Source organism: Dermacentor silvarum, unplaced genomic scaffold (assembly GCF_013339745.2).
Source record: "Dermacentor silvarum isolate Dsil-2018 unplaced genomic scaffold, BIME_Dsil_1.4 Seq761, whole genome shotgun sequence".
NCBI lineage: Eukaryota > Metazoa > Arthropoda > Arachnida > Ixodida > Ixodidae > Dermacentor > Dermacentor silvarum.
The window spans coordinates 18,471-40,215 of record NW_023606737.1 but is presented as its reverse complement, the minus strand read 5'-3'; the positions used below and the strand labels follow the sequence as shown (position 1 = coordinate 40,215).

At 46.9% G+C, this 21,745-nt stretch overlaps 1 protein-coding gene across 3 annotated transcripts in view; it reads left to right on the top strand.

Annotated features, from left to right (window-relative positions):
* Positions 1-20,399, top strand: part of LOC119435498 (hexokinase-2-like) — a 36,766-nt gene extending 16,367 nt beyond the window's left edge. For 2 of the 3 annotated variants that reach the window (XM_037702338.2, XM_049659854.1), the window contains exons 2-9: positions 7,475-7,637; positions 7,726-7,865; positions 11,797-12,012; positions 12,317-12,416; positions 15,042-15,234; positions 15,330-15,485; positions 15,901-16,174; positions 18,490-20,399. In XM_037702338.2, coding sequence (XP_037558266.1) covers positions 7,475-7,637; positions 7,726-7,865; positions 11,797-12,012; positions 12,317-12,416; positions 15,042-15,234; positions 15,330-15,485; positions 15,901-16,174; positions 18,490-18,591 — 1,344 coding nt within the window. In that variant the 3' untranslated portion in view covers positions 18,592-20,399. Of the gene's footprint in view, positions 1-744; positions 893-7,474; positions 7,638-7,725; positions 7,866-11,796; positions 12,013-12,316; positions 12,417-15,041; positions 15,235-15,329; positions 15,486-15,900; positions 16,175-18,489 lie in introns of those variants that run through there. The other variant, XM_049659856.1, reaches the window with a different exon arrangement.
* Positions 20,400-21,745: the final 1,346 nt, after the last annotated feature.

Sequence of the window (21,745 nt, the reverse complement as noted above, 5' to 3'; positions counted from 1 at the left end):
ATGTGTATAATGGATAACCCTGCGATCCACAGTTTAAAAGTTGGCCTTGGCAAGTTTACCCACAATATCAGGTGTGGGCTTTGTACGATTGCGAGGTAGCTCGGGAACCTGACCACGTTCGTCTTGCTGATAGAGTGGAACTGCGGATTCTCGCATTAGGCGCAACGGCAGGGTTTGGTGCTGCGCCATTCAAGCAGGCTAACATGCAGGCAGGCCGGACCACCAAGCCCCCTCTCGGAGCGTGCGCGGCGCTGTTATCCGTCGCTGTTGCGACAGCTGCCGCCAAGCGTGCTTCGCGCCTTTTCAGGAGACGACACAGGTGGCTCGTTGCTGCTTTGACCTTCACTCGTCATTGCCGCCACTCCAGTGAGCGCGCGGGCAGACAGCGTCGTCTTGGCAGCTTTCTTTCTTTCTTCGCTCTTGCACTACTTGTCCACGACGTGACTTGGCAAGTGCGCCGTGAACGACTACAATGCGGGTGAGCGGCTGCTTCGACCGCTTGGCAGCACCCGTGGCCCGTCGAGAGAGCGCTGCACCCGGGTCGCCCCCTTTCTTACCCCTGCAGGCGCATCCCGCCCTGAGGTTGTGCCAGGCACGCACCCCTGACAGCGGTTCTCAGCGCTGGCAGCGGCCCGTGATTGTCGTATATAGTGCGGACCAAACAACGCTGCATAAACAACAAAAACAAAACAAGAAAAATCTTAAAGGTTGCCGTTCTCTTCTAGGGTGACGTCAAGGTTCGGGGATCATTGGCAGCAAGCCTGACTAATGTTCAGAACTTTAAAGGAGAAGCGATTCCTGTAGTAACATGTGATGTCGTTCACGATCTTGACGCACCTCGCTTGTTACGTGCAGTATATCGGATTGCACTTGCGGACATGTCATGAAGGAGGCAAGTAGATTCGATCGGCGTCTTGTTCTTGCTGTCTCTCGCTCACTTGTTTCATTTGAGAAATGTACATCTCGGAGTACAGGCGAGCTCTCGATCCGGTCTCAATATATACGATTGAGGCACTGCGTCGCTGGACCAGTACGTCGTCGCAATCTCGCTTGCCTTGTGCCCGGCAGGGCCTCTATATCCATCAGTGTCGGCTTGTATGGTCCAGGGTTGACCTTGTGTGGTTGGCCATTGATTCCGACTACTTTCTGTCTCGCATACACTGGCGTGCTTCATTGCGCGTCGAGCTTTGCTCGCGTGCGGCCAAGCAGTGAAGGTCGACAGCACGATGCGGACTCGTGCAGGTGCCGCGCCTGCAGTCGCGCGTTCACGAGTATACGTGCATTGGTTGCCTTCTCCCTCGTGACGTTGTACCGTGCCCTTTATCCAAGTGCGCGTTTGGGGAGTTGCTGACTCGTCGGTCAAAGGGCGCTATATACTAAGTCTTGCTCTCTTCGGTGCTGTGCCGTAGTCATAATCGCTCGCGCCCCGAAGCACGCAAGGCGCTCTGCCCCGGTGTCGGCATAGGAGACGTCTTGCGCTTTCATCGCGACCTTACGTCAGTCATATAGTTAAGTCGCACAATCAAAATGGGAAAGGCGGAATGGCGAAGCGTGTCTATCCGCTGAAATCGCTCGGAAACTCTAATGCGCCCCAACCGCCACCCGTGACGTCAAGGGAGACCCCGATGCGGTGCTGGCGCCGTGTCGACATTTCTCTATCGTCACGCCGTTGGGCTTTCTCGTTGCGCCAGCGAATAAACACCAATTGACCTGTCCGTCGCGCATTCTAGGCGCGCAAGTCTTGAAGGAAGCACTGCAGCCCCCTCGCTCCACAGCCGATCCCCCCCCCCCCCTTTCCCTCCCCGCTAATGTTTGTCAGCGCGCGTTTCGCAAGAGCAGCACGCGAGGCATCGAGGCCGTTTTGTTTCACCGCCCGATTTGCTTCCGCGACTGTGCAACGGCACGTGCGGCGCTTTCAGCCGCTCTTCGCCGCTCTTCGCCGCCCCCTGCTGCTGCTGGCTGGCGGACATCCGGCCTGCAGCTAAGCTCCGCTCTTCGCTAATCCTGCACCGCATATTACCTAGCGTCCTAGCGGTCACGAGCTTGCATCCCGATAATGGCAGGTTGTTGTATACGTTTGCCCGCGGAAAGCTACACCACGAAACGGCACGGCGCCCATATTCTGCAGCAATGACCTTGCCTGTCAGTTGTGGGGAGTGAATAGGCGCATGATCGTGGCCCGCTAAAAGGGGCTGGCGCTCAACCGCTTTTGTGTTGGGCGAGTAATATACTTGCGTTTGGCGGAGTGGTTGATTTTACATTGCATCAGTGATGAGTATGTGTTCCTCGTCGTCCCGTTTAGAACCAGACTGCGAATATTCAATGTACTGGTTCTGTTCAACTGTCGAAAGCAACGTATATTGTCGTTGAATATGCGCTGCATCTCTCGGATTGTAACGCGATCTTTTTCAGATTTGCCTGAGCTTGCTTTCTGTTGCATTATTGTGTAGTGAATACTTCACTGTGTAGTAATTAAATTGTACTTGTAATTGCAGCAGTGACATAACATTTTGAAAGGTAATGAAATCGCGTCTTTTTAAACATCTGGAAGAGCAGAAAAGAAAACAGCGCAATGGAGAGGACGTAAGAAATGGACAACGGGCGCTTCCCTGTCCGATGCGCTGTTTTATTCTCCTCAGGTCTTGAACCAATCAGCCACTCCTGTTGGCCGAAAGGTCCACGTTGTATAAACCGCCTGTCAGTGCGGCCGAGAGCTTTTCCTACATTAGCGAGCGAGAAGTGTCCCTTAGGTAGTGCAGGATGCCATCCGATGTGAAGCCAGACGCAATATGGCAGGACACGCCCCACTTAACACTCGGAATGTCGTAGTGGCTCAACGTAGAACGTATGCGTGTCCCATGAAACAAGATGTTCAGCGGGACTCGATCGCCGCGGTGACTCAGTGGCAATGGCGTTCTACTGCCAGGTCGCGGCGGCCGCATCCGATGGAGCGGAATGCAAGAACGCTCATGTAATGGCTTAAAGTTGGATCCACGCTAGAGAACCCCAGCCCTCCACTACGGCCTTTCATAGCTCTAAGCCCCAGTGTTGCTTTGGGACGTTAAACTTCGTGAATCAGTGTTCAGCGTGGAGATACTATACTCAATCTCACAAGTCGTTTGCGGCCATAGAGTTTCTCACTATAGCACGTGGCTACACAAATAATGTCTTAAAATGAAATCTATATAAAAGGCTTTCATTCATCCATATTATTTACATGTCTGAATAGAGTTTACTCTCCTACAATGCAGAATCAAGCGAATAAAAGCAAGAACAGACAAGTTGTTCTAAAGCGAGCAAGAATCTTGTCGTCTGTCCTCCAACTTTAGCGGTCAGCTGATACTTTTTATGTTTTATATAATTGTACATCCAATAAGTACTCAAAATTAAACAAAATATGTTTTTGTGTAATAATAAAGCTAAAACAGATTTTTACGTGCTGTTTTAGCAGAAAGTGAATCATTGTGACAGACTGAACGGTGCTAGCCAGGCGCGTCTTCAAGGCGTCCTGGCTCTTCGAGAACGATGCCAATCCGAAGTCACAATATACCGGCATTCCCAAACCATAGCCTCCTATATATTCTATGCCTGCCGGATTATCGGCGATCCCATGGATAGCGGCCATCGTCGGAAGTATAGCGGTGGCGCCACTTACGTAGGGTTGTCGCGTGCGAGCTTTTTACGTTTTTGGTGGTCATAAGTGACAAAAATACGTAAAAGTGAATAGAAATTGTGTAAATACATATATATGTTAGTGTTGTAATAATATAGCAATATAAAGTGGTCGTCGTCAAAACTTGTGATGGGGGCGGCACTTACGTATGGGTCTAAGGCGGGCTTTTTGAAAGCTTTTGACAGTAAACTTTGCATTTTCGACGATATCGCTGCAAGGAAAAACTTAGGGAAAGCAGCGAAACATTCACAGCGACGTTTCCAATTCTGCGGCTTCCAAAAAAATGTCACAGTTTCGCCCTAAGGGCGTAGCAATGAATGCGATAGCAACACAGCAATGTCATACGAAGTACGGTGAGCGGCTTTGGTAGCAATATGAATTGTAGTAAACATGAGCTGATTAAGTAAGCAGGTGTGCTGCGGCGTAAGTAGACCGACATGAAGAGAGACTCGATGACCACGAGAAGGCGCGTGTGAAACGGTGGTGTTGATGAGAAGCGCTTCCCGTGGGCAGCGCGTGCGAAGGGACGTAAGTAGGCGCTGCACTGCCGATCCGGGCAGCATTGCATGTGTAGCGTGCGTTGGAAAATGTGGCCCGACTATTACTAACTGAATGAACAAGCGTGGTGTGAGCGCGTACAAACAAACTTGAATAGATCACACTGAAAGACTGCAGACGACTGTCAAAACGCTGGCAGCAAGCGCATACGCCGCAGCGGGCGAAGGTACGTGCGGTCTATCGCTTCAACGGAAACTGAGCGGCGAGTGCACAGCGCATACAAAGGTCAGAGCCGTGTGGAGATAAGAGACGGTGCGGTCGAGCGACGAGAGCGGTTGTTGGCAGAGCAGAAGTGCCCCCCCCCCCCCCCCCCCCCCGCTCCCTCCGGCGCTGGCTTCCCGCTTCCTTGCTTGAGCGTGGGAGATTGAGTGCGTTCGCTCTCCGTGATAGCGCGCGTCCCCGCACGCTTCCGCTCGGGCATACGGCGCGCGGCGAAGATTTTATCTATGCGGAACCTCACGGCGACGCCGACGGCAGAAATCCGGTTGAAGTGTCCATATAATTGCTATCGCAATAAAAAGAAATCGTCTGCTACCACCGCAACCTCCGATTCAAACCTTTATTATGACAAGAGTGTGAAGAACTTTTGTCGTCCGCTACTGCTATTATGCGGCAGGTGCGACATCTCCGTGACGAGGTTTGCCGCTCCCTTCAATATGCTTACTCTTACCTTACGTAGGTGGCGCCGCCATAGACGGCGGCCTTTTCGCGCTCATCCGGCAGGCATAGTTATATAGGAGGCTGTGCCCAAACATACCACACCGCAGTAGCGCCAGATTTCCTCTAGGTAATATAGTGAGAAACTTTATGGTTTGCGGCACTGTGGAAGCCGCAGGACTCCTTAGCCAAGAGGAAGGCGGAATATCCCTCGAGATGTGTTCATCCACGCCGCCTCGTCTGCTCACTGCTACAGTAGTAAATCGTGGTACACGACGTATACTTGCGCAAAGGTCCCAACATGTCACGTATCGCATAATCGTAAGCGATGATAACTCTCTAATCTCGCCAATATTCAGACTGTTACGTCCGGAACTGTATTCCGCTAAGGACACCTGTACGTGCACCTGTACGTGTACGCCTCGGTACCTTCGACAGGGCTGCAAACGGCTTGTGAGATTTAGTATGCGTATTTATATTCAGGTTCGGTGTTTATTCTCATAGTGTACTTTTTTTAGATTGTGCCGCGCTGAGCAGTCCCCGTTCTCGAGATCGACTGACTGGCAACCGAGGTCCTGTTGGCGCTATGCAGTTCTCTCGTAGTGGCATCCCACGGGCAGAAATGCTACGTTATCTTTAGTTATAATTTTTTAGCCGCCGAAAAAATGCGCATTCTGTTTCAAGTGAACTTTTCTTCAGTTGCTGTCCACATCTGTGCTTGACCTTGCGAGTCCAGAGTCTGTAGACCGTAGCTTGGCGTTTTGTTTGTGGGCAGTCTCAACCTTTAAAATGTTCACAATAGATTACCTAGTGTAGCTTGTGCGAGAGCGCGCGCGTCCCGCATACGGGCATCATACGGAACGCTCATCTCTCGCTTCCTTTGCCAGTCTGTGCCTATTGCCCTTTGCTGCTTTCTTCCTGTTTTACAAAAATCTATAGTAATACAATTGCCCACTTGACGCTTTCAGTGCAGCTGAATTCCGACCTTTTCAGGTTGGAATATGCCATCAAAGTGACGTACTAGGGCCAAGCCTTAATTAAGCGGGATATTGAATTAAGCGATGTCAAATTAAGGGAAGTACTGCGTAGTGGTTTCATTAGCACGAAAAGCATGGCTTTACAGACAGAATTCTCTGCATGTGCGGTGAAGCCTCAACTTTGCGACGTCATAGTGCAACGACGCCATAGTGCAGAGGCGTCGTAAATGTATTTTCGGGTCAAAGCACCGTGGGCCGGGCGAATGGCCGTTTGCCTACTATTGTACTGCGAGGGCCAGAATGTCTGCCAGATACTGATTCTACAGTCGGACTAGGGTGCCCATCTCGATTTCTATTCAGGATGAGGGGGGAAAGGAGGGGCTAACTCGATGGGCCTGCCAGCCCCTTTACTGTTTCTGATGCCGCTGACGGTGTGCACGTTTTGCTTACGTATTAATAGACAGTTTTAGTTTAGCGTTAGCGTAATAGCGGGGTTACGGGAAATAGCGTTACCGTTCCGCAAACGAACTTTGCAGGAGAGTTTTAGTATAGCGTGATAGCGTAGTACGTGCGGGACGCTATTCCATTACGCTTTGAATTTCGCATACATAGGGCACCTAAGCTATGTGTGTGTGCGTCCGGAAAGTGCGATAAGCAGCGCAATGGAAGCCAGGAGCGCGTTGTATTTTTACTTCACATGTCCGTCGATCTGCAACGAAACAGACAAGCAGTACAAGCTGTCTACCATAGCCTCCGAAATCCTCCCATCTCAGAGGCCATATGCCGTCGTCGCGCCTATCTCCCGACTTTATCCCGACTTTATCGACAGGTGGCGCTCACATCCCGGAGAAAATTTTCTTAAAATCATAGGCACCGGCACAAGGTAAATTTTTTAAAAAGAAAAATAATAATGAGAGGTATACAAAAATGCTAGATAAAGAACATGTATAGTATACCTGATTAAATCAAGCAGGCTAGGTGACTATTTGTCGCCGCCCCGTTTCAAAGGGGATGCCAATAAATCATCATCATCATCAAATTTCTTTCGTTAGGCTTAGGCGCGTTCGAAACGAGAAGCGATCTCGAAAACTCCGCTAAATTATCCATAAAAACATATTGTCGATCCTGGCTGAAGGTAAGCGAAAGCCATTTACGCAGTCATTTCCTACTAACGAAGTGAATTATTCAACAGCAACTCCAAATTCAGTTCGAAGCGGGCGGCCGGGACCGCCGCCATGTTTTACGTACACTACGTAAACACGCCAACACGGTAACGTTAACTCTGAGAAATATCGTGTGCACGTTAAACGGTATGGCTCGTTTAGCGTTCTGCGCTTGCGCATTTCGATCCCGCTATTCCGGTACGCCCGCTATTCCGGTAACCACGCTAAACTAAAACTGTCTAATGTCAAATATCGGTATGCGTAAGTGCAAGTCGCTGTCAAAACATTCTCGCTTGTAAGCTTTTTTTTTCTTTACTTTCTTCTTTTTTGTTCTTTCTGCTTGTATTTATTACGAACATTGTACGTGCTAAGTAACCGCGCGGAGCATAGTATATTGTGGGATGGTACTTAAACACTGCATGCAATTCTTTTCTCCTCTATCACAGATCGAAGCCATGACCCGTGACCTGGAGCTCCCCAATGATGTATTGCAAAAAGTATCGGCCAAGCTTCTTGATGAATTCAACAAAGGTCTCGGAAAAGAAACTCACAAATCGGCTGAAGTCAAAATGTTCATGACCTATGTGAGGGACGTTCCCAACGGATCAGGTGAGCCTGATTGGGCTGTTACTTATTAATGAACATGGCGCTTATGAATGTGAAACGTTACTGAGACAAGCCTTTTACCGCATTTCAGAAAGTGGAACATTCTTAGCCTTGGATTTGGGGGGCACGAACTTCCGAGTTCTGCTCATTGATATCGATGGTGATCGATTCAGCATGCAGAACGAAATTTACGCTATTCCTCAAGAAATCATGCTGGGAACTGGTGCTGAGGTCAGTGCATTGAACATTTTCAATATTCAACAATTTCAAATCGTCCGTGGTTGCGGATCGCAATGTTCGACGTTCTCGCTCTATTTTCGTAGAGCTTTAGTATAGCGTAAAATGCTTACGCTATAGCGAGTGACGCAACGCTAGTGCTATCGTTAAGTTTCGGAGCAAACTAGTATTTAAATAGTGAAACTGAACGGAACGCAAGCAGCTGCGACGCCATCTAGAGTAAAAGTTTATAGAACATGGCAAATCAGTTCTGCGGAATCCCGCAAGGTGGAGGAAGTATCATGGTTGGACTAAAGCCCCTATATTTATAAAAGTAGCGCCATTCTTAGATCTTGCCGCCACCGCGCTCACCCCGGCGCTTCCTCCTCGCCCTCTCTTAGCCGCCTCCTGTCGCCCCAGCCTCCTCCGCTCCTCCATTGGCCAATCCGTGTCACGTGGAAGTTCGCGTCGCGCTTTAGTATATTTTTTTCTTTCCAGCGCGCTCCGACTGCCATTCTCGGGCCTGTGCGACGAAAGTGCTGTACGCACAAACGGATCAAACGTGTTAGGGCCAAGAACTTCGTTGTGATGGCATGCTGCTGCGCCTTAAGTTGCCGCAACCGACAAGGCGAGGGCAAAATGCTTTTTTATTGCGATAGCAATTATATGGACACTCAAAAGCAGATTTCTGCCGTCGGCGTCGCCGTCGCCGTCGGCGTCGCCGTCGCCGTCGGCGTCGCCGTCGCCGTCGCCGTGAGATCCGTATGACGTCAATGGAGATGAAATCATCGCCGCGCGCCGCCGAACGCTGTATGTGCGAGTGAAAGAGCGCGAGAGACGCGCGCTTTCACGGGGAGTGAACGCACGGCGGAGAACAAACGCGCGTTCTGCGCCGTGCTTCCTTAAGGGCTGCAGAAGTAGGCGTCTCTTTCCTCCTTTACAATCACCATATATGTAGAGCAAACGCGCCTTCTTCCGATGCGCGAGAGGCCGTGGGGGAGGGGGGGAAGGGGGAGGGAAGGGAGGCGACGTTTAGCTGCGGCACCAAGTGCCTATTTATATCAGAGGCTCCGGCAACAGTCACCAACGCCGCACGCATTTTGAGCGAACGCGGGCAAAATGCCGACGGCGTCGACAACAGTTCGGCGCGTTGCCGGTGCTGCTGCATGTCCAAGTTTATACAGCTGATAAAGCTAATATCATTACTCCGTATATCTCTCTACAAATTTGCTATCGCAATTGATGCTTCACCTTTCAGGTGAAACTGCGACAACTTTTTTTGTTTACCATCCGGCGTGCGCAAACGCTTGCTGCACACTTGATATTTGCGCCGTCTCGCATCGTCGCGTTGCTACTTCCAAAACGGCGATCGAAGTTTTCCTCAGATTTCCTCTGGTAGCGCGTTAGCTGTCGTCTGCCACGGCAGGCCCGACGCAGGCGGCGCCACTGCCGATATCGCGCCTCGATCGCGCTGGTCGCGCCGAGTGCGATAGTGGAACGGAGGAGAAGGGAACTGGATGGCGCTACTTTTTATATATAGGGTTTTAGGTTGGACTAAAGTCCCTGTATAAGAAAAGTACCGCCATCCTTTGATCAACGCCGCTTCGCTCTCTCCTGTATCTCCGATTGGACGATGATAGCGTGCGCTTTGACTTCTTGAGCGATATCTTTTGAGCGGTATCTGTTTTTAAAGCAGATTTAAGATTTCTAAGCTTTGTCCAGTTTTTTCTTTAGCGCGCTCTCTTTCGTGGGTTTCTGTAAAGAGTGCAGTGTCTGAAATCATAATTCTGCTGCACACAGTTGCTTTAATTCGGCATTCTCTCTTAAATGCAACAAATTTCGCCGTCATTATTAGATGCGAACTGGCGCCGTTTCATCAGTGACTGTGGTGCCGGTGTGTTATTGCATGGTTAGATATGAATGCACATTCGGCAAAATAGTCGGCACCGCGTCAGGTCGAAGAATTATTTTCCCTTTTGGCACTCGAACCTTCTGTTCCATTATGTGCACGTAGTTGGTCACGATGAAGTGAGGCTCAAAGTGAAGCTCGCACACAGTGATTATCAGTGCCGACGAGCTTATTAAGTTTGCGCCCATTTCCTCCCGCACAAGTCGTCGCTCTTCATCTCTGGGAGCTCTGAAAAGCGATACCTTGCGGCCTTCGTCCGTGCGAGCGTACCCAGTCTTGCACCCGGGTGCATAGCAGGATTTAAACGCTGTTTTCTTTCCCCACTTTTTTTCCCGTTTTTTTTTTCTTTTCTTTTTTAGTCACAAATGGGCGGCAGAGCTCGCACGCGCGCACGCACACCCATTACAGGCCGGAGCGCGCCAACTTGCTTCAAGTGTGTGCGACGCCGGCTTCGGTCGCGCCACTCAATAGTTCTAGTACACTTTATCCGAAGCGGGCGGCTCTCGCCTTGAATGCGCCGCCATGTTTGCTCGCTAAACCGTCTTTGCGAGTGTTAGCGTCTCACGCTAAAATCCAAAAATAGTGCGAGGCACGCAAAGCTACGGTAGCGTCTGGCACATGCGCAGTTTTGTGTGTGCTCATTTCTTCGCAGGCACGCGTTCCATCCCGCGCATGCGTGTTTGTATTCTTTCTGAGATACCCAAGAAGTCTGCATTCGTACAATGCTTAGTCGCTTGGTGGTTGAGCTCATCGTATATTAAAGCGCGTCATTTGTAAAGGGAAATAAATATCACGTTACATTCGGGGCACGGTTCCGACCGAGTGTGATATGGGTGTCACACGGCGCACATCGAGCTCGATCGGGATCGAAAGTGCGCCGTGTGACGCCGGCATAACGCCAGGTGCTTCCTGATGTATCGGCAGTTGTGCAGATACGACATATTAACGTTGATAACAAATAAGAAAATTGCACGTGAGCTCGTTCTACGCACGGCCGTGCATTAAACGAATTATGGGCCGCAGAGGTGTCCTGTGAAGGGGCTTTGCAGGCAAGGTACAAAGCGCGGGGGCGTAATGCGAGACTCTCGTGGCGCGCGACTGGATGGAGTGTCTTCTTCATATACGCATGTACAGCGTTGCTTCGCTTATCTAACGTTTTATAGAGCGAACCGGGCTCGCTCGCGATTTTTGATTCGCGATTCTTCACCCACTGGGCTCCGTGTGGACGAAACAGGGAGGGGGGTGCGCGTGTGCGCAGGTGTACCTGGGGGTTTCATGGGCTGCCATTTTTACTCGCCTAGTCTCTCCCTCGCGATATGGGACTCCAGTTCATTGATAAGTGTTTACTCTTGCTTTTATTATCAATTTTTCTTTTTTTTTTACGTTTTCGCATTTTTAACGAAGTCTGCAAACGAAATAATCAGTTCCCCAATGTGTATCAAGAGGAAAACCTGTTGAATAGAAAGAGCGTCTCTCAGAACAAGCCTGCCACGGATGAATTAAGTTCATTCTGTGAAACACCTCTTTATCTGTATGGTCATTGTTTGATTTCCACAGATTACTTTCTCAAGGTGGTAATTCCTCAAGAAAATCACTTTACATTCGTGCAAACACACTTGCTAAATAGCCCTGGTTTCTGGAAAGGAAGATTTGCACCTTCTTTTCTTGCACAAATCAACCTTCGTGAATGTGCCTTAGCATGTGCACCAAGAAAACAAGGTTCCCTATATGCAAGTGTGGTGGAAGAGCAGTAGGAACTTGTATTAGTATTATGGTAGCGTGCTTTGCGTACGCACACTGGGATTGTAACGAGGTTGTTCTAGCTTCTGAAGTTACCTGTGCGCAAAATTGAATTCACTAGCTTGTCTACCTCATGCTTGCTTGTGTGCAGAAAGTTGTGCATGGTTGAGTAGCCATTGAAGGGGCATGAGTACAAATTTATATGGGGTCATTGCACTGTTGTCAGAAGTCTTACTTTTTCTCTGTGGTGAACTTGCAGTTCTAATTGGTGCTAATTTTTGCACAATTCTCTTGCAGTTGTTTGAACACATAGCTGACTGCCTGTCCAAATTTATGGACAAGTACAAAGTCAAGGACAAGAAGCTTCCCTTGGGCTTTACATTCAGCTTTCCCTGTCGGCAAGAGGGCCTCACAAAAGCCAGACTGGTTCAGTGGACCAAGGGCTTCAAATGCAGTGGTGTTGAGAATGAGGATGTAGTGCTTCTGCTGAGAGAAGCAATCAAGAAGCGGAGGGTAGGTGGAACTTTTTTTTCATCAGTTATTGACATGGCAGCTTTGTCGCACTGCTCGCATGCTGAACATGAAGGCTGGCCTCAAAAAGCACTGTTGCGCTGTGTTTGAGTGCTCTGTGACATGTCTTTGTTTTGAGTCAAATAAGCAAGTTATTATAACTTCAAAAAACAAACAAAACTACCAAGCTCTGTTCAGAATGTACGTTCCTAACATTTACAACATGGCAAGCCTTGTCTTTGTTATACTTTTTTACTGTATGCCTTCATTATGACGATGTAGCAATGAGTTTTCATTTTTTCTTCAGGACATCAATATTGATGTTATGGCAGTCGTCAATGACACAACGGGAACTCTTATGTCATGTGCTCACAAAAACAAGCAATGCAGACTTGGGCTCATTGTTGGTAAGCTGTACTGCACTGTATTCCTTAGTATTTCTATTGGGAGCGTGCAGTACGATGGTGGCACCACAGTGCAGAGAAGAAAGAAGGCATCCATCATGAATGTTGTTGCAGCCGATGTACAGTGAAGCACAGACCATGCCTTGGTCGCTGCTTCATAATGTCATGCACTAGCTGTTGCATTGTTGCTGCTCGAACAATTATTTTAATTTTCCACTAGGAAAGGAATTATATTCCTTTCTTGACTCTACCATGTATCCGTAATGAGCTAGAGTGGTAGATACAGTGTGCACTGTGAGAAGTGCAAGTTTGTTGACATCTTAGTGCCTGCATGCATGCACCCCTGACGGGATTACAACTTGCCTGTGGTTCAATTTGTGTCCCTTAGGTTCTTTTTGTTATTGCGATAGCAATTATATGGACACTCCAGGTGCATTTCCATCATCAGCGCCGCTGCCGCCGTGATGTTCCATGTAAAGTCCAAATGCGATAACATCACGGCTGTGCGCCGTATGCTGTGGATGCGAGTGAAAGTGTGCAAGGGAGATCCTAGAAGGGATGACGGTCGATCTCGTGCGCGCAAGGGAGAAAGGCGGGGAAGAAGCGCAAGGGTGGCAGGGGGGCGTTCTACTTCGGCGGTGGCGGCTGCATATGGCACGGTCGCGCAGGCCCCATCTATAGTAGAAAGCCATCTGTGGGGGGTACAGAGTCTAGGCGCGCTGAGGGTTGATGGCTTCGTCTGTGCTGTGTTCTCGCTGCTTAGTTAGTTTTGAAGCGAGAGGCAGTACGACGGGCAGTTTGCTTGTCTCTGCTGCCGCTCTTCCTCACGCCAGTATTTTGACAGTAAGTGTCCGCAATCATCGAATGAGATGTGTTCACGTTTGCCTGTGCGCGCGTGGCACTGCTTGTTCATTTAATTTGTAAACGAATGCTTACAAGTTTATACGGCCGATAAAAATGCTATCCTTACTTCATATAGGTGCCTAATATTTTGCTATCACAATTGATGCTTCCCTTTGCAGGTGAAACTGCAACATTCTTTATTAGACTGTTTCCACTGCCTGGCTCCTGTCATAATCGATTCTTCACTTGACTTTTGCCTTGTTTACCTCTCTGTGCCTCGTTTAACGTTTATGGTGTTTGCTATTTGCATATCGTTTGTAAGGCTATGCATGTGTCTCCGTGAAAAGCATTTTCGATGCACTTGAAGAAAAACCAAAAGAAAGCGACTCTTGTAATGTTGGGACCAAATGCAGCGTGAGGCGTTGGTGTAACTATACACATTTTCCCCCTACCCTTTCGAAGTTTTCCGGTTTAGGCAAGCCGGTGTGTGTTGTACTTTATCAAGAAATGGCATTTATGATGCATGTCCGCAACTTATGCCTGTTGCATAAACATTCATTAGAGTGGAAAAACTGTGTGTGCATTAGTTCATTCGGGCATGTGTGTATCGAAGTCAGTTTAATTTATGGGATCATCGTTCCAAATGACACTGAGAAGTCAATGCTATTGACAGTGTACTAGAGTTCACTTTCAAGTAGATGGGACTAAGGTCCTTAGAACTTGGCATCCACTTCCACATTGTGACATTAATATGTCACATGTGCGCCACTGCTGGCTCTTGCATTGCTCTTGCACATTGAAAGCACAATGCTTTGCTGCAGTTTTTGGATATTTGTCGACATTTGGGCTCCTGAACAACTCTTCAATGCACACATGCCCTAATCTGGCTTTTCTTGTGACTGCTAACGACTTTGAAAGTGGGCTGATGTGGCACGCTGGAAAGGCTGCACAACTGGTAATGCCGATGTGTCTGATGGTGGCTGCAGTTTGTTGCGCCCCCTTTAGGAGTCGCACGCTCCCCATACTCTGCACCATGATTGATCGTAGGTACCTATACTCTGTTCACGATAACTTGGCAAACGGGGAAGGCTGCGGGTGCTGTGGGCCAACAGTATGGCGGTAGAAAGGTACGCGACTACTCCCAGTGTACAGTGGGAGCTGTTGTCTGCTCAAAAAAAATAAGCCATAGTGCAAAAATTCCAGACATACGTGTGGCAGTGGCACGGCAGGCCAAAGCGGGAGGTGTTGTCTGCTAAAAAAAATTATAGTGCAGACATTCCAGACACACATTTGGTGCCCCTACCCCTTCTTCGTCAGCCCAACTTTTTTGTTTCTGAATTGAAAAGCCAGACAGTACCACACATGTCACAAAAAAAAAAAAAGGTTAAAGTGAATTTATATTTAAAAGAATGCCGGATGATAAATAATGAGAATGCAGAACTTGTTTCGAAGACTCGCATTAAAAAAAAAAAAGTGAACTGTGTTCTATGAACTATGTTAAGAAGCGGATGGCTCTCCAGTGTGGAGTGCGGAGGTCCCGCAGGCTTCGCCGTTTGCCAAGTTACGGGGAAACAAGTGATGGTGAAATGAGCCTGAGCGTACATGTTGTCTCTGGAATATGAGCATGGACAGCTGAGCATTTGAATATTGTGTTCAAGATCAGCTTCTTGTTGAGATTTATCACTTTAATTATCATTTAATTTTAATTGATTTATCATTTTAATTTTAATGCTGTCCTTGTTGCATAGTACGGGTTGCTTGACTGACACTCTCATTCTGTGTTAGGAACTGGAACAAACGCATGTTACATGGAGAAACTAGAAAATGTGGAACTTTGGGATGGAGATCAAGAAGAACCTCGACAAGTCATTATCAACACAGAGTGGGGAGCGTTTGGTGACCATGGCTCTTTGGAGTTTGTACGAACACGTTATGACAGAGAAATTGATTCGGCTTCACTCAACCCTGGAAAGCAGTTGTAAGTAACATTGGCCAGTATGTAAGCGGGGTTTTTAAACATGTTTCTCAAGTTGCTCATTTCCCTCTCGTTTGTTTTTTCTTTGCTCTATCTAGGTTTGAGAAAATGATTTCTGGCATGTACATGGGGGAGCTTGTTCGTCGTGTCTTGGTACACCTTGCTGAGGAAAATTTGATGTTCAGCTCGAAGCTTTCTGAGAAAATGAAGACCCCCTATCTCTTCAAGACAAAGTACATTTCTCAGATTGAAAGGTAAATCCTTTTTTTCCTTCAGAAACCAAGGTTAAATTACGAACAAGTCGATGTCATTTTGAAAGTAGCAAAACATTGCACACGTAATGATGGCTGTATCTGACCTTAAGTTCATTTTTTATCAGTCAAGATTGTGTGAATGACATCAGCATGCTGCTTTTGGGGTTTGGTTTATTGTAGAGGCTTTGAATGTAAACTGGCTTAGTGGAATAGTTGCTCACATGTTGTACTTAGAATTCGCCCAGTCTCTTACCGGCACACTTGTGTTCTGTGGCAACAGATTTTGACTCCATGATTGCTTCTGCCTCTCATGCCTGAAAGGACGTTTCTTAGCAATCTGCTTCTGCCGTTGAGATTTGCTGCAACACAACGTGGGCTGTTGATATGCATGCCTAAGTATCTCTTGTGTCTGCAGTGACCCCCGAGGTGTCTATGAAGAAGCCCACAGTGTAATGGTGAAGATGGATATGGTTGGCACGGATGAAGACTGTGAGAGCCTTAAGCTCATCTGTGCCCGTGTGTCATCACGTGCTGCCCACCTGGTGTCTGCCGCTGTGGCCACCATCCTAAACAAGATGAAGCGGCCTCACACCACTGTGGGTGTTGATGGCTCAGTGTACCGGTTCCACCCGAGATTCCATGCACTTATGGAGGCAAAAATTGCCGAACTTGCCAATCCTCAGTATAAGGTAAGATTGAAAGAAATTTGGTAATATCTTTAGGGTTCTGCATTTTAAGAGTTTATCTAGGGAGCAAAACTGTTTTTTCCCCTGAAACAAACAAAAACACAGTTTACTGGAGCTTCCTTTCACAGTGCTATGAAATTTCGAGTTTTTAGCATTTATAGTAGTGTTAACCTTTTAGTTTTGTCCATACCCCCAAAACAGCATTGTCTGAAAAGAGGAATGGAGGGCAGTGTAGGCCGCAGGAATACTTTTTTTTATGTCAACGTGTAGAATAGACTGGTTAATTGCTGTTGGATTTACTATAATATATACATGTGTATTTACCAGTGTTAAAATCATTGTGGCGCACTTTTTGTAATTTACTGTATGCAACATTGAGAATGCCCTTTCAACGTTTGCACTGGATATAGTAAAAGCTAGTAGATCGAGCACAGTACTTGAAAGTACAGGCCACTCTCCGGCATGCATCTCTCGGAAAACAAGTGTCTGAAAGATTCGTTGGTATGCCTGATTTTGAGAGCTCCTTTGCCAGCAAAGTAATGTAATGCCTCAGTGACAAAATGGTAGAAAACACCTGTTCATACATATGGAATGCTGCTGGTAGTTCTGTCTTCATGTTTGAGTCATGACCTGAGCACGATACCAGAATCACTTTCTTGCGCAGTGCAAGTTGTGAAAATTTTTCACTGCACAGCATGGCTCTACACGTAGCAGAAATGTAGTAATCTTGGCAGCTGTTAATGGCTTCACAGTACTACTCCTTATCTACAGTGTCAAGCATGCAGTCGACATCCTCGTAGAGATTGTTGCAAATGTGTCATTCCATAGACTTAGCAGCGCCTGTAGACACTCTGCAAGGAGACGGTGCATGTCAGGCAATATAGTACTCTGCTTCTAGTTCCCGAATTATTGAGAGCAGTTCGTTTCTGTAAGGACCTCAGCTTGGTGAGCAAGTTGTGTGAGGAGCTTGTTGTCACTACAATAGTATTGTAGCTTCTGGCATTCTTTCTCGTGAATGTAGTCACAGCAATGCCTCATCATCACAACTGAAGGCCCTGAAGTTCAGAATTTTTTGGTTGATTTAATTGTATATTTTTTTACCTGCAACTACGTTTTGGATTTTGTCGGAATAATTTGAGAACACAGAACCCTAACTGTATATTCTGGTAACCCAGCCCCTCTCTCTACTAGTCTTTCTTCTTGGAAGCATGCTTTTGAAGGGAAATACAGTACCATTCTTGGAGCATTTTGACATACCAAAATCATCTATCGCAATACACCACTCCCGAGAGGTCACATGCTATATGACCTCTTGCATAGGCAGCTGTACTGGGAGAACTGGTTTTCCATAAATGAATATTGCATAATTCATTCTAAAACGCTATTCTGTGTTGATCTGTTTAACTTTCCTGTAAGCAATTTGCCCATTCTAGCATTGAAACTGAAATAACACACCTTACTTATTGGTGCATTATATATGCTTGGCCACTTCAGATGCCAGGGTGAATTGCTTATTTGTTGAAGTGGCGTCCTGCATCTCATTAACTGTTTTTGACCAACAGGGACACTATAAAAAGATCACCAAGTCATTTCAAACTAGTATCTTTTCGAAACTCTATTTGCATTTCATTATCATAAATCATGTATTAGTGTAGAAAATTATGGCCAGACTTCCGTTTTTAAAATTTTGTGCCTAAATTGCAGCATCTTGTAAGTCGATGTGATAATTCACATCATTGCTGTGCCAATGAATTATTTTGAAAAAAAGTGTGACTTGTACACCACAAAATATAGCAATTGATTGAATGATTCATGTAAATATAAATCTATTGTTTCATGCATTATAAAGCAATGCTAGCACTACAGTTTCAGTGCTCAGCAATTCAAATAGTTTTGTCACATGCAATGCTGGACCCTGGTTTCCCAACCAGGGTCCAGCATTGCAATGTGACAAACTATTTGCAGCCTTAACAGCATATGCTGTGTGCAGTCCTAGCATGGTCCTGGCATTTCAGTTTTGTGAAGGCAGTAGTTTTTTTTCCTTTGGGAAGAGAAACATCTGCTTATGCTGTAGGTTGGTGTATGCTGGCCATGTTGTCATAGCCTTCAACCTACATGGAAAGTGCAAAAGCTCACTCTTGCTAGGAATAGTGATGATACATTGTAGTATCTACTTCTGCAAACTTGAATATGTGCTGTCTGGAGCAGTGGCATTATTATTAGTTTGCCTTATTATTTACAGTGGTAGTTGCCTACTCAGATGGAGTGCCAGTCATGTGTAGTGCTGTATTAACAATGCGGTTTCACCTTTATTTCAGTTTGACCTGATGCTTTCTGAAGATGGAAGTGGTCGTGGTGCTGCCCTGGTTGCAGCTGTTGCTGTACGCACAAAGAAAGAGAAATCTACCAAAAGCCCTTGAGACAACAACACTGAGCCTTCATTGTGCTGCAGAGTCTGTTTGTTGTGAGACGCTATTTATTGGACACCGCATTAAAATTTGCCAAACTCTTCAGTCTTGCTGCAGGGCTTGAGGCTTTTCTTGCAATCAGAAATGACAGAGCAGGAATTACAGCTAGAGGTACTCGTTTAAGCCTCTTGGCCTTCTTACGCACTTAAACTGTTTAGCATGAGGGGGAGAAAACAGGAGCATGCAATGTATGTGATACATGTAGAGATTGGTTGCGAAAAATATGCATGTTAGTGCCATGTGTTGTATGTGGTACTATAAGCAGAGAAATCAACAATAAGCAATCACAGGTGCCTTGTTTGGCTTAGGTGCTGGTTGCATCCAAGAGTCCCTGTCCAATTCTGCCAGTAATATTGCAGCTACTCTCATGGATGATTACTGCCCTGTCAGCCCTGCACTTGGAAACAAATATTACTATGGCACATCTCATGTTGACACCCATGTCATCACATTCAAATGCAATCTCATTGTCTGTTAGTGTAAATTTTGCTGATGGCACTTTGTGCCACAATTTCTGGTGGTAGCTTATGTTTTAGGACCATCATGGCACTACAGTTCTTAGCAGCAAATCATTTTTGAGTTCACTGGTGCATTCTTCCGGTGCATTTGAAATGTCAGCGCATTCTTCCATGGGTATGGGGGGATGACTAGTCAAAGAAGCATTTTACAAGCTGTATTGTTTGTCTTAACTGTGGCACATTGGTTTAAAAGGTGCTATCAACTGCAGGATGCCATTTTTAAGCACTTGGTCTTTAATGTTTAATTTTAGTTCATTTTAAGTACTTTGCCACTGGATGTCTTGTCACTTGTACAGTTGATTTTAAAGACTGCTGTCGTCATGTGGTAATCTCCTTGCAGTGTCCTGCACTTTGATCTTCTTGTGATATTTTTTTTATTGTGTGTATGTATGTGCATGTGTGTGTGCTTCATGTGTAGCTGTAGGGCTTCCAGTTGGCCCCTGGTTAGAAACGTTGGAATTTGCATATTGCAGGACATTCCAAGAACAGGTGTAAAGTAAACCAGTTTCGATTTCAGATACAACATGTTCATGTAACGCAGATCCGTTAATTTTATGCAGTTGAACTGCCTGTGTTAAGGTATGAGGAAGATGATGCTCCCCAGTCCTGTTATGCACTTAAATTACCTGTGTTGAAGTTTATACAAAATTTCACTCCCAATATTCATTTTGCCATTTCATTTTGTTACAGTAAGTTTTATTTTTTGCATGAGATCAGTAGTCTATTATGCGTGTTTTATTGACTTGTGCCAAACTCAACGATTATGTGCATCCAGTCTGTTTTTGATGTTATGGGTGCTGTTTAGTACTGCATTTGTTTTGCACCACTTGTAAGGAGTATATAGTTCCAGGCACATCATAGCATTTGTTTCTTTGTTTTAAGGCAACCTCTATTAAGTGGTATTACTGTTGCATGATGTTGACACACTATTTCGTGAAATCTTGCCATTGTGGTGAGGGCCCTGGATTTGCTCGTAGTTTGGCTTGTAAATAGCATTGTAGGTGAAATCTGGTAGCCTGCTTATTTAGTAATTTTTAGGTTGAGATCCCTTCTGCCTGTGCTTGCCTTTTCTTTGTAAAAAGTGGCTTTGCAAAAGGGTACTACTCTTAAAACGTGTGCAGAGAAACCACGTTTTGTTCTTGAGATTTCAGGTTGCATTATGGATACAATTTTTTTATTTGTTCTGTGAAAAATATTGATTAGAGTGACCAGAATCTTTCAATAAATAGAGTACAAAGAGTTTGCATTGTGGTGTGCTGTTTATCTGAATTTATTTAGTTGGCTTCCTCAGCAGGAGTCGTATGAAACTACTCATTTTGCTGGCTGTCATCTGTGCGCACTTTCATGACCGTTGTCTCCAGCTGGCGACAAATAAACCAGCACTACTTCGTCAAACGTAGTTCGGTGAAGCGCAGTGCATACGGTTCAGTAAAGTTCTCTAGGCTTCGGGAATTGTTTTAGTGGTAATGAGCTGTAATAGGAATGAAAGAGGTGCTGCAGAGGACTCCAGTCCCACCTGTTACTGTGAGCTAAGCGAGGACGAAAGAGAGCAGGTGGAGAGAGTGAGAGATGAACACTTTATTTAAAGTCGATAATGGAACTTGCGGAGGCCCTTGGTCCAAGGTTGTCGGCCACGTAGCCGATTGGGTAGAGGGGTGGAGGAACAAGGAAGGAGAGGGAGGAGAAACAGGTGGGGGACAGTGCCACAGAATGTGTTGGGAATTGGGGTAACCTCCACAAAGGCAGACGGGTGGCGGTTCATATGCAAAAGCACGGAGACGGTGGAGGCGGATTGGAGAGACCAAAATGTTGGACTGTGCCTGCCGCAATAGAACGCCATACGCATGTAGGAGTGCTGGATGGGGACGGGGAAAGACTCTTCTGAGGAGACTATAGGGTTCTAGGCTGTACTGTGTGAAGCGTGTGGAGTGTGAAGCGTGTGAAATGTCGGGAGCCTGGCGTAAAGCTTCACAGGCGAGCTAGTTAGCCCGTCCATTCCCCGACAATCCCTCATGACCAGGAATCCACACAATCTCCACCGGTGTGCGTAAAGAATGTGCTATGAGAGTGGCAAGTGGGGCCGGAAGAGTTCCTTGCAAAAGTCCCATGTAATCGGTAAATATGATCGGAGGTTGTACAGAATTCGGGGCTAGATAACGAAAAGCTGCAGTCTGGGCCTGCAACTCTGCTAGCGCGTATGATCACTAGTAGGAAGCAGTTCGCGATGAACTACAGCTGGGGATTGTGAAAGTACGACTGCAGCGGAACCGCGGGGGATGCGCTGTCGTCCGTGAAGAAACAGGAATACGAGGCAATAGTGCGGAGGTAGCGCTGGTAATATAAAATGCAGGCTGCACGTTGTGGGAATCCTCGGGTCCCATAACCGCCGCACGGGCAGCGAACGTCGCGTCAAGCGCATGCGTGCCAGGGAGAGTTGGGAGAGGGGAAACTTTCCTTCCGCGGGCGGCGCGCGGGAATCGCAAGCGCTATCAGTGCCACCGGGTGGGTCACGTGACATCCCGCTTGGTCTCGCGTGCGTCTAAATGTCGTACAAAAATCCCTCACGTGACCAGATCCTAGGCACCTAG